Here is a 12,336-nt window from a genome sequence, read left to right as displayed (position 1 = left end):
ACAATACTGTGTGACAATACTGAGAATAATTTTACTCCTTCAATTTACTCCAGGATATCTTCGTTTGCGTTTTACCAAGTTACTCGAAGAGTATGAAATAAAATGACAATTATAGTTCACAATGACACCAACCGTGACAATCGACACCCTGTTGTGCAACTATTCTCAATTTAATATTTACTCCATCAAAATAGCCCGTGTAAATATTTACTCCCGCGTAATAACCTTATTCTTGGATTACAAGTTGAATAAACGCAAAACCAGCTTACTCTTAGATTAGGAAACAGTAATTATACTCGAATAAAATTTTACTCTCGTTTTGCCGAATCCGCCCTAAGACATACAAATAATTATCCATATTTTGCCCATCCCCTGCATTCGCCACAATTAAATTCCTGATCTAATGAAACACAGTAAAGTTTTACCTCTTTTTAAATCTGGTAGTAAGTTGGACCCGTCTAATTTCCGACCTATATCTATTTTACCGACATTGAGTAAAATTTATGAAAAGATAATACTGAATCAATTACTAATGCACTTTAATATAAATAATATTTTACATAATAAACAATTTGGATTTACAAAGGGACGGTCTACTACAGACGCAGGCGTTGAATTGATCAGTAGTATTTTTAATGCCTGGGAGACGTCGCAGGATGCTCTAGGAGTTTTTTGCGATCTCTCAAAGGCCTTTGATTGCGTGCAACACAAAACATTGGTCAGGAAACTCTGTCACTATGGCATAAAAGGCACAGCACTCGCCCTCCTAAAATCGTACTTGTCAAATAGAACTCAGAGGGTTGAGATAAATGGTAAAAAATCTGCTGGTGCAAAAATTGAAATAGGGGTCCCACAGGGGTCTATATTAGGACCCTTCCTGTTTCTTATTTATATAAATGACATGCCATTCTTAATTAAAGATAAAGATGGGATAGTATTATTTGCTGATGATACATCTCTTACATTCAATATCAAACGGCTTAATGCGTGTTATGACGAAGTAAATAATGCTCTCTCAAAGATTGTACATTGGTTTAGTGTTAATAATCTTTTACTTAATAGTAAAAAAACAAAATGTATTAAATTCAAATTGCCCAATGTAAGGCAAACGGAAAACAATGTGCTTTTAAATGGTGATGTTATGGAGCTAGTGGATACAGCTGTATTTTTGGCCTGGGTTGGCCGACAGACTCAGTTCAGCAGCATATGCAGTAAGTAAGATTAGACAATTTTCAGATGAAACAACAGCACGTCTAGTGTATTTTAGTTACTTTCATAGTATTATGTCCTACGGCATTTTGCTGTGGGGCAATGCTGCAGATATAAATACAATTTTTGTGCTGCAGAAGCTAGCTGTGCGGGCAATCTACAAGTTGGCCCGTAATACTTCACTTAGAGAAAAATTTAAGGAAACTGGAATCTTAACTGTTGCTTCTCAATATGTCCTATCAAATGTATTATATGTTAAAAAGAATATATATCAATTCACGAAAAAATGTGATACCCATGGGAGAAATACTCGTAATAAACATAAGCTTGAAATTCCGGTGACTAGACTTACTAAAGTCAAAAATTCTTTTAAAGGTCAATGTATACGCCTTTATAATAAGATCCCAGAAAGCGTTCAAAATCTCTCAATTAATAGATTTAAAAAAATTGTTAAAGAACGTTTGTGTACCAAAGCGTACTATAAAGTTACTGATTTCATGAATGATAGTACACCATGGGAATAAGGTCGGCCCCTGCAGAGCTGTTTCATTATAATATGTATAATAATTGTACATTCGTTGTATTTTATTTAGTCATAATGACACTGTTATTTTATAATATTATATTTTTTGTAATTTTCCATCTTTTTAGAAAAAGATGGCCCCGTGCGAGTTTCTTACGCCGGTTCTTCTCGCCGGGTTAGTTCCCGAACCGGTGGTAGGCATCTGTGTAGCCCCGACGTTCAGAGAATATTTGAAAAAATTTATTCTGAATAAAAAATTGTGAGTTTGAGTTTGAGTTTAAAACAAGTAAATAAATACGGACATAGGTACCTTACATAATTTTCTGCATTCGTTGACCTAAAAAATTGCAGCACCATCTTGACTTGTTAAGTCAAAGTATCTATATACAGTGTTTTGCTTTTTTCGGCCCATTTTTACTCCAAAACAATAACTATTATTTTTATTATTTCTCTATGCATTAAACTCCTGAAAGTAAGTAAACACAAATCTCGCAAAAAAAACTGGTGCTCGGAAGTTGGAAGTTGGGCTGTTGCTTTTGAAGTCGCTACCAGCCCGGAAAAGTTCTGAGATCCTTGACATAGAACTTACGCTAAGGTAAGCTGATACCGACTTCAAAAGCATGTAGATTGAGTACAGAAAATATAGTTGAGGTTTAGGCAAAGTCTGAAGACGGCACTATAATAAGGAATAAGAATTATTTGATTCTTTTTAGATAATTTTTAAGAATATTACTTTTGTTTTTACCTTGGAAGTCAGTTTTAACTTTTTGTTAAATAATAATAATTTTACCCTTTTTAGTTACCTATGAGCCTATTTTTAGTTACCAAGTGAGATTTGGTGCACGACGCATACCGCATACCTGATACCAGAAAATATCGTTATATTTACTGGTATTTTTATAACGATATTTTTTGGTTATATATTACTAGTGTACGATGCAAGCATCGCACATTCCTAGGTCAGCATAATAATTAGTTTATCAATTTTGTAAATATCTCAATATTTAAACGATTTCGTAAAGTTTTAATTTTTGCTATACTCATCATTATCTTTGTGTATAAATGTGTCTGCTATAACACGCGAGCACTTATTCTCTTACACCACTTATTCTTATATCAGGTACGGGTCTGTACACCTTATACAGGTGTACAGCCCCGTGCATCTTTGTGGTCCTTCAATCATAAACAATTAGTGGTTCTGGGTTTTGTGCGGTAGCGAATCGGTTTGGTCGGCCTCCCACAAGCGGGTCTCACCGACTAGATTGAGAAGGCGCATCATATCGCATAGAGCACGGAGCCGCGTCATCAGCCTTTTGGAAATCATCTGCTTCCGAAGGAATCAAGCATCAAGCAAGACGTCGACGCAATCAATCAAGAGTATCAATCATATAAGGATCAAGCAAGACGTCAACACAATCAATCAAAATTTTATATCAAGATTTATCAATATCATTTATCACCAACGTTGGAATTTATATCGTTATCAAATTAACAAAGGTACACAATCATTATCATTTTTATCAAATCAAGCTTGAAATTTTAATCAATCAATATGGAATCATTTATCAATCAACAATCACAAATCATGAAGAGTTTTTCCTTGTGGTGGGAAGGCCCAACATGGCTATCATCATTCGGACCACTGCAAGAAAAAATCCAGTTTGAAACAAAGGAAGATATTAAAATATCAAAGCAATTTCAGGCGGCAACACTTGTTTCAGACAATACAATCAACGAGTTATTGACTCGAACAAGTTGCTTAGCACGCACCACTCGGGTCATTGCTTGGATGCTCCGGTTACGGCCCCGGCGTCAGCAAAAACCTACTTACCTCACTACAAGTGAGTTACATGCTGTAAGAAATATAATTATTAAATATCAACAAGAGATCGACTTTTCGGATGAAATCAAGAAACTTAAAAATAATCAAAATTTAAGTTCGAAAAGTAGAATACTCAGCCTTCAACCTTTTCTGGACCAAGATGGAATGCTTCGAGTTGGCGGCAGAATAACGAAAGCAAATATCGGCTGGGAACGCAAGCACAACATATCATAATATTTCAATAACAATCAAGGAATTTACTTCGATAAAATATCAAATAATGAAGGTGCGCACAAGACTGAATCAGCAATTTATTATCTTTGAAATGAAAATACCATTGGTAAATAGAGAAATTTATGAACTATTTCACCTGGTACCAATTCCACATCAAGAGGGAAGAAACATCATCAGCATCACTCCGATATCAACTCACATCGCCATTAATATACAGAAGGAATCGTACGTTCCAGTGACGACACACGAATGTGTGACGTTCGACATTACGTCACTCATTTGTCAGCTAAAAGGTTCCATATATCAATTGAAGGCAGACACTGACCTGTGTGTTATGGATCACATTACAAACAAGTGTAAAGCTGACACCGCAGTCTGTGAAAACAGCTGGAATCAATTAAGTGTGGGAAATACATACTTATTTTTTTGTTGTGATCAATGTACAACAAAAATCATATGCGACGCGGAATTAAGAGTAGAACAACTTCAGGGAGCTGAAATACTCAATAAAGGAGAAAACTGCGTCGTCAAGGGAGACTCTTTTACTCTGTACTCCCAAAAAGCACCATCAAGCAAATTAAAGATTCAAGCAGACGTACCGCTTTACGAAATTCCTACAATGAAGAAGGTTTTTAATTTATCCATTCCGTACAAAGAAGATGTAGAAGAGTAAAAGCCAAACGACAAGCTTGTAACGCACATAAAGAAGCAAATAGAGCAGATGAAATCCGACGGTGTCTTCGTGGATCAATTATCCTATCATGACATCCATCATTACGTCGGTATTTATGTGGTCGCTGCTATATTAGTCGTGATAGCAGCATTCTCCATACGACGCTGCTTGAAACGTCGTCGTGACGGCGCGTTGATCGCGTCTCCCCCTCTGCACCTCGGGCGGGAAGCTGCACAGAGCAGGCACCCGACACCGCCCCTACAATCATTCAGCGAGCCTCAGCCATGTGGGTCTCGCGCTCCCGAGCAACGGCATTCATCTCATCAGCATCGGCATCACCAAGGAACCAAGCGGGACACAACAGCCACTACACAACAGTTAACGTACCTACAGCATTTGAATTTGATCGTATTTAATTTAATTTCATTTAAATTTGATCTCAGTTAATTTAATTTTTCTAAATGTTTTTTTTTTTTTTTATCTTCATCTCGCGGCCGGGAATATGTACGATGCAAGCATCGCACATTCCTAGGTCAGCATAATAATTAGTTTATCAATTTTGTAAATATCTCAATATTTAAACGTTTTCGTAAAGTTTTAATTTTTGCTATACTCATCATTATCTTTGTGTATATAAAATGTGTCTGCTATAATACGCAAGCACTTATACTTATAGCACTTATTCTTATATCATTAATCTTATATCATTGTACCTTTGTTAGTGTATCAATAAACAATTATCATTTTACGGCTGTTTCTATAATCAATTATCATTATCAGCGTGTAAGGTGTACGGACCCGTACAACTAGATATCGATAAAAAAATGTCGTTATCTGGCTACCATTATGAAAATACCGATACGTAACGATATTTTTTCGGGTATTCGATAACGTTGTGAAGCCCTGCAGTTAAAACATGAGCTTTCTCTTACACCCAACTTACTGCATCCTTAGTTAGAAGGAGTAACTTATCAGCTGTCAAAATATAATGCACCCTCTTAAAGTACCGTACCTAATTATATTATATATAAAGCATATGTTATACATTTATGCCACGTTATAACTATAACGTATAACACGTTATAACTCATTGATTTTGATATTTGGTAGACTTTGGACCATAGACAAGAATCTGACGTTTTGCACAGGGTAGGTATTCCACACTTTTGAATGTCAAAAAATTAAAAAATGTCAATGTCCAAGTCAATGTCAAGTGTTAGCGACCACCAGCCGCCCACAGGCTCGCCAGTGATGCTACTTCCGGATCCACATTGTTATTTTCTACTTGATTTACTAATTGCTATTATTCGATTATTATTTATTTTATTTGATCATACTTTTAATTAATTATATCGTTACTATAATTGTAGTTATTTTAAAGTGCTAGTGATTAAATTACCAATTACGTCACATCCATATCTATACTCATATAATTTAATAATTGGGAATATAATGTAATTGTTATATTTAGACACATGATAATTTATTGAATTTCATATTAATATAATAATTAAGTTCATTTGAATTTATACTGCTGATTTGTACTTGGTTGTAATTCCGGATGTTATTGTGATATTTTAAATTAACAGTTTGTTATTGTTTTCAGTTGTATAAAATGGCAGGACTTTCTGTAAACCGACACAGTTGTTACTGAATAATCTTGTAAGGCGGAAGCTCTGCCAGTCTGAATAAATTTATAATAGTGCGACTAAGTGAATTTTATTCCATTCTTCACATCTCAGAAGTGGGATTATAGACAAGATGTCGGGACCCTATGCAGCCGGACTTGGAAAAAGGAAACGAGAAAGGTCAGCAAGTGATGAAATTTTTTTTTCTGATGAATCCACGCAAAGCTCTGCACCTATAATAAAAAGGAAAACAACCCGAGTGACTCATGCTGATGCTGAAATTATTCCTAAATTTCGGCCAGAAGATGGCACAGCCAATGTCACCAGCTGGCTACATAAAATTGACCAACTCGGTGATGTCTACGGTTGGGATTCGGTGCAGAGACAATTCGTTATGCAGCTTCGTCTACGAGGTTCAGCCAGACGATGGTACGATGAGCTCGACGATTACAATCTTGACTGGGATGCATGGAAACGAGCTCTAGAGATTGCATTTCCACGTTCAGTTGACTTTGTGGATAAATTAAGCACTATGTTGGCTAGAAATAAGGAGGAGTCTGAAACGATGACCCATTATTATCACGACAAGCTATCACTGCTACGAAAATGCAACATCAGTGGCGAAGATGCAATTTCTTGCATAATAAGAGGGCTTCCGGTAGAATTGCGTGCTAATGCTAAAGCGTATAAGTGCGAGACACCAGAAATGTTGTATTTTGGATACCTATCCTCTCTAGAAAATTATAAGAGAGATAATATCTCATCTTTAACTTCTCGGAAATCATCGTGGCGGAGGGGTGCCGCGGAAGAAAACTCTACGACTGCTCATCGCTCTGGAGTGAAACGGTGCTACATTTGTCGGCGCATCGGACACGAGTTTCGTGATTGTCGAGCACAACAACGGTGTGACATCTGCCAGCGGAACGGTCACACTTCGGCAAGCTGCTGGCTGGCCGCCACGCCGGGACCATCGCGACAACAGGTGCAGCCGACTCCGGTGAGTTTATTGATGCTTAATTTAAATGACAAGTTCTGGAGCATTTACAAGCGCCTAGCATTTGTTGGTACCTCGAGTTTAGTTGTTTATATTGATACAGGCAGCAAATTAAATGTGTTAAGCTTAAAGAAAGCGAAAGAACTGGAGCTTCAAATATTACCGTCTAATATAGTAATGAAAGGTTTTGGAGGAGCTCATACTCAATCATTAGGCAGGTCACACATTAAAATATACATAGATAATTTGTACTTGAAAGGAGACGTCGAGGTAACTAACTGTAATATGTGTAATATAGATTTAATAATTGGGCAATCCATGATTAATCAAATAGGTGTTAGTCTTGTTACTACATCAAACTCTGCCAAATTTATAGCGACTTATGAATCGTACGATACACTTCGTGATATTAAATTAAATAGTGATGATTTTGATTCTAAATATAACGTGTTCTTAAAGTGCGATGTAACTGTACCACCTCAGAGTCTAAAATTGTTAAACGTTTTTGTAGATTATGAATCAAATGAAAATGTGTACTTTTTAACAAACTCTGTGTACGTAGAAATAGGTAAAACAAGTTACGCTATACCTGGAGGAGTTATCTGCATCGAAGGATATTTAAAATTCTTTAATTTTGGTGAAGAGCCTGTAAGCTTTTCGGCTCACAGACTTATTGCACGTGCAGTCCCGATAACCACTATATCCAATCAAATAACTCAAAACGTTATGACAGTTGACTTTTCTGCTAAGACTAATAGCACTCATTTAACTGACTTAGGCGAAATAGATGTAGGTGATTTAGAAAAAGAGGATCTTGATAAATTAATTTCATTGTTAAATAAATACGACTACCTTTTTGCAAGAGATTCTAAAGATTTAGGTTGTACCGATCTTATGGAAATGCATATTCGGACAACAACTGATAGACCAGTACATTTTAAACCATACAGGCTATCCCATAAAGAAAATCAAATTGTTATGTCTAAGGTGCAGGATCTAATTGACGCGGGCATAGTCCGCGAGTCAATGTCAGAATATGCAAGTCCAGTGGTGTTAGTGAGGAAAAAAGATGGAGACTACAGACTTTGCATAGATTACAGGGCACTAAATTCCCAGACCATTAAAGATCGTTATCCCTTGCCACACATAGATGATCAAGTTGCTAAATTAGCAGGGAAACGCTATTTTACGACCTTGGATTTGGCCCAAGGTTACTACCAAGTAAAAATTTCAGAAGATTCTGTTCATAAAACTGCTTTTGTAACTCCTTCCGGTCAGTATGAGTTTCTTAAAATGCCTTTTGGTTTAGCTAATGCCCCTGCGGTTTTCTCTCGTCTAATAAAACTTTCCCTTAATGATGTCATAAACGATGTAAGTACATATTTAGACGATGTCATGCTTCCAACAGTCAGTGTAGAGGCTGGAATAGCCTTATTAGGTCGCGTTTTAGGACTTTTAGAAAAAGCTAATTTAAAACTAAATTTTAAAAAATGTTCTTTTCTTAAGACAAGCGTTAATTATTTAGGTCACGAAATCTCGGCTGGTACAATCCGGCCTGGTCAAAATAAAATTAACTGCGTTACAGAATATCCACGACCTAAGAACGTACATGAGATAAGACAGTTTATTGGATTGACTTCTTATTTTCGGAAATTTATTCGTGGTTTCGCCGAAATAGCCTTTCCCTTAACTAAACTCACAAAGAAAGAAGTAGAATGGTGCTGGGGACCTGAACAAGAAAGCGCATTTCAAACATTAAAAATTAGATTAACCGAGAGACCTGTCCTTGCTATTTATGATAGTAAAGCAAATACAGAGTTGCACACCGACGCGAGTAAGTTAGGCTTAGGTGGCATACTAATGCAGTATCAGACAGATGGGTTTATTAAGCCAGTTGCATATTTTAGTAGGGTAACGTCGAAAGAAGAACAATTCTACCATAGTTATGAACTCGAAACTCTGGCCGTGGTAGAATCGTTAAAACGTTTCAGAATTTATTTGACTGGAATACAAGTAAAAGTTGTGACTGATTGTGCCGCTTTACGTACTACATTAGTAAAGAAAGATCTCGTTCCGCGCATAGCTAGATGGTGGCTTACTATTCAGGACTTTGATTTACAAATAGAATACAGACCAGGAGAAAAAATGAAACACGTAGATGCGCTTAGTAGAAACCCTCTTGCAGAATCTATATTTCAAATCGATGAATCCGATTGGTTAGTTACACTTCAGTTGCAAGATGATAATATCCAGCATATATTGAGGCAATTACATGATTGTAGTCCCAATCCTGATTTAAGAAACAATTTTGTCGTCAAAGATAACAAACTGTATAGAAAGACTGTACATGGTGATAGATTCGTAATCCCAAAGCTAGCTAAATATGGGCTTTTACTAAAATACCATGATCAAATAGGGCATCCGGGTTTTGACAGATGTGAAAAAATTATAAAAACTCAATTCTGGTTTCCAAATATGACTCGTTTTATTAGAAAATATATTAAATCGTGCTTACAGTGTGCCTACGGCAAATCTGAGTACGGCAAAAAACAAGGAGAATTATTCCCGATCGACAAAATAAATATACCTATGCATACTTTACACGCTGACCACTTGGGTCCGTTTGTTAGAACAAGAAAGGGCAATACTTACGTGCTCGTTATTATAGACTCTTTTACAAAATTCGTTTTCGCAAGAGCTGTTAAAAATTGTAGTTCCGTGGAAACAATAAAACATTTAAAAGATATCTTTAATATTTTTGGTCGCCCTCATAGAGTAATTACTGACCAAGGTAAAGCATTCACTAGTCGTTATTTTAAAGAGTTTGCCCAAGAATTTCAGTTTAAGCATATACTTAACGCTATAGCAAGTCCTAGATCCAATGGTCAGGTAGAACGAATAAATAGAACTATTTTAGATGGACTTAATACAATGTCTGATAGTGAAAACACTTGGGATGATAAACTTACAGATATTGTGTGGGGGATAAATAATACTCCAAATTCTAGTACCACATTCTGCCCATTCAAATTAATGTTCGGTCACGAAAACTCTCGGTTACCAGCTTATCCTTTAGATCAATTAAATGACGAAGCATCTCGAGATGACGGCTTGCTTAGTAGACGGCAGACTGCTAAATTACACATCGATCGAAACATGACAATTATGAAGAAACAGTTCGACAAATCTCGAAAAAAATGTAATAAGTACTCGATAGGACAATTAGTATTATGGAAGGGAGGAGCTACAAAGGATGTACATTCGAAAGTTTCACAAAAATTAAAAAGTCCGTACACCGGTCCGTATAAGATTATTAAAGCAGAACCTAACATTGATCGTTATACAATTTGTAGTGTAAAAGGAATTAAGGGTTATAAGAAGTTTGATGCAGTAGTTCGGGGCGAAGCACTAAGACCTTACAAATCCGTTATTTCTGATGCTGATAGCTCTTCCAGTAGTGACAGAGAAGTAGATAGAGACGATCTAATAGATTTACTCGAAAGTTAAATTGTCTAAGATTGTATATTAATTATTAATTGATAGCTATTATTCAGTGATTAAAATAAATATTTTCAATTGCTGCTGAAATCAAGTTATTAAATCCTGTATTTTAAATATAAAAATTTCGTCTGTGTGACAGTATGAACATTTTTTTTTTAGTCTGTGTGACAGTAGGCTATTAATTACTAGAATTTCCGTCTGAGCCAGGTTACATTGTGATTCCTAGGTCTGTGTGACTAGTCTGTGACTGATGTCTATGTGACTGATGTCTATGTGACTGATGTCTATGTGACTGATGTCTATGTGACTGATGTCTATGTGACTGATGTCTATGTGACTGATGTCTATGTGACTGATGTCTATGTGACTGATGTCTATGTGACTGATGTCTATGTGACTGATGTCTACGTGACTGATGTCTACGTGACTGATGTCTACGTGACTGATGTCTATGTGACTGATGTCTATGTGACTGATGTCTATGTGACTGATGTCTATGTGACTGATGTCTATGTGACTGATGTTATGTGACTGATGTTATGTGACTGATGTTATGTGACTGATGTTATGTGACTGATGTTATGTGACTGATGTTATGTGACTGATGTTATGTGACTGATGTTATGTGACTGATGTTATGTGACTGATGTTATGTGACTGATGTTATGTGACTGATGTTATGTGACTGATGTTATGTGACTGATGTTATGTGACTGATGTTATGTGACTGATGTCTATGTGACTGATGTCTATGTGACTGATGTCTATGTGACGGATGTCTATGTGACGGATGCCTATGTGACGGATGTCTATGTGACGGATGTCTATGTGACGGATGTCTATGTGACCGATGTCTATGTGACCGATGTCTATGTGACCGATGTCTACGTGACCGATGTCTACGTGACCGATGTCTATGTGACCGATGTCTATGTGACCGATGTCTATGTGACCGATGTCTATGTGACCCCTGTCTATGTGACCCCTGTCTATGATGATCGCTGTCTATGTGACCCCTCTCTATGTGACTACTAGATGATGAAAACCTTTCAATGGGTGTTCCAAATTTCCAATAAACATAATGTCTGTGTGACTTGGTTGTGAAACTACATAATATAATTCTTTACTATACTCATTAGAATAGATATACTGTGCAGTCTTTCTTTTTTTTTTCTCAGGTAACTAATGGAGGAGAGAGCCGTGGGACACGGCTGCAGCAGGATGGCCGAATGTTAGCGACCACCAGCCGCCCACAGGCTCGCCAGTGATGCTACTTCCGGATCCACATTGTTATTTTCTACTTGATTTACTAATTGCTATTATTCGATTATTATTTATTTTATTTGATCATACTTTTAATTAATTATATCGTTACTATAATTGTAGTTATTTTAAAGTGCTAGTGATTAAATTACCAATTACGTCACATCCATATCTATACTCATATAATTTAATAATTGGGAATATAATGTAATTGTTATATTTAGACACATGATAATTTATTGAATTTCATATTAATATAATAATTAAGTTCATTTGAATTTATACTGCTGATTTGTACTTGGTTGTAATTCCGGATGTTATTGTGATATTTTAAATTAACAGTTTGTTATTGTTTTCAGTTGTATAAAATGGCAGGACTTTCTGTAAACCGACACAGTTGTTACTGAATAATCTTGTAAGGCGGAAGCTCTGCCAGTCTGAATAAATTTATAATAGTGCGACTAAGTGAATTTTATTCCATTCTTCACA

General features: G+C 36.2%; 1 protein-coding gene across 1 annotated transcript; it reads left to right on the top strand.

Moving 5' to 3' along the window:
* Positions 1 to 5,956: 5,956 nt before the first annotated feature.
* LOC121728237 lies at positions 5,957 to 11,852 on the top strand. Its single transcript, XM_042116377.1, has 3 exons — positions 5,957 to 6,261; positions 6,411 to 7,149; positions 11,763 to 11,852. Exons 1-3 carry the CDS (start codon positions 6,236 to 6,238, stop codon positions 11,850 to 11,852), a joined length of 855 nt encoding a protein of 284 aa, XP_041972311.1. The 5' UTR covers positions 5,957 to 6,235.
* Positions 11,853 to 12,336: the final 484 nt, after the last annotated feature.

The sequence above is a fragment of the Aricia agestis genome, chromosome 6 (assembly GCF_905147365.1).
Source record: "Aricia agestis chromosome 6, ilAriAges1.1, whole genome shotgun sequence".
Lineage (NCBI taxonomy): Eukaryota > Metazoa > Arthropoda > Insecta > Lepidoptera > Lycaenidae > Aricia > Aricia agestis.
The sequence above is the reverse complement of the archived record's forward strand: the minus strand, read 5'-3'. Positions and strand labels throughout refer to the sequence as shown.

Bases quoted from the DNA above. Each gene is read 5' to 3' on its own strand.
- LOC121728237 (XM_042116377.1), top strand. From the start codon at position 6,236: ATGCAGCCGGACTTGGAAAAAGGAAA. The intron at 6,262-6,410 runs CGAGAAAGGTCA...CACAGCCAATGT, and splicing joins CCGGACTTGGAAAAAGGAAA to CACCAGCTGGCTACATAAAA. The intron at 7,150-11,762 runs GTTGGTACCTCG...TTTTTTTCTCAG, and splicing joins TTTACAAGCGCCTAGCATTT to GTAACTAATGGAGGAGAGAG.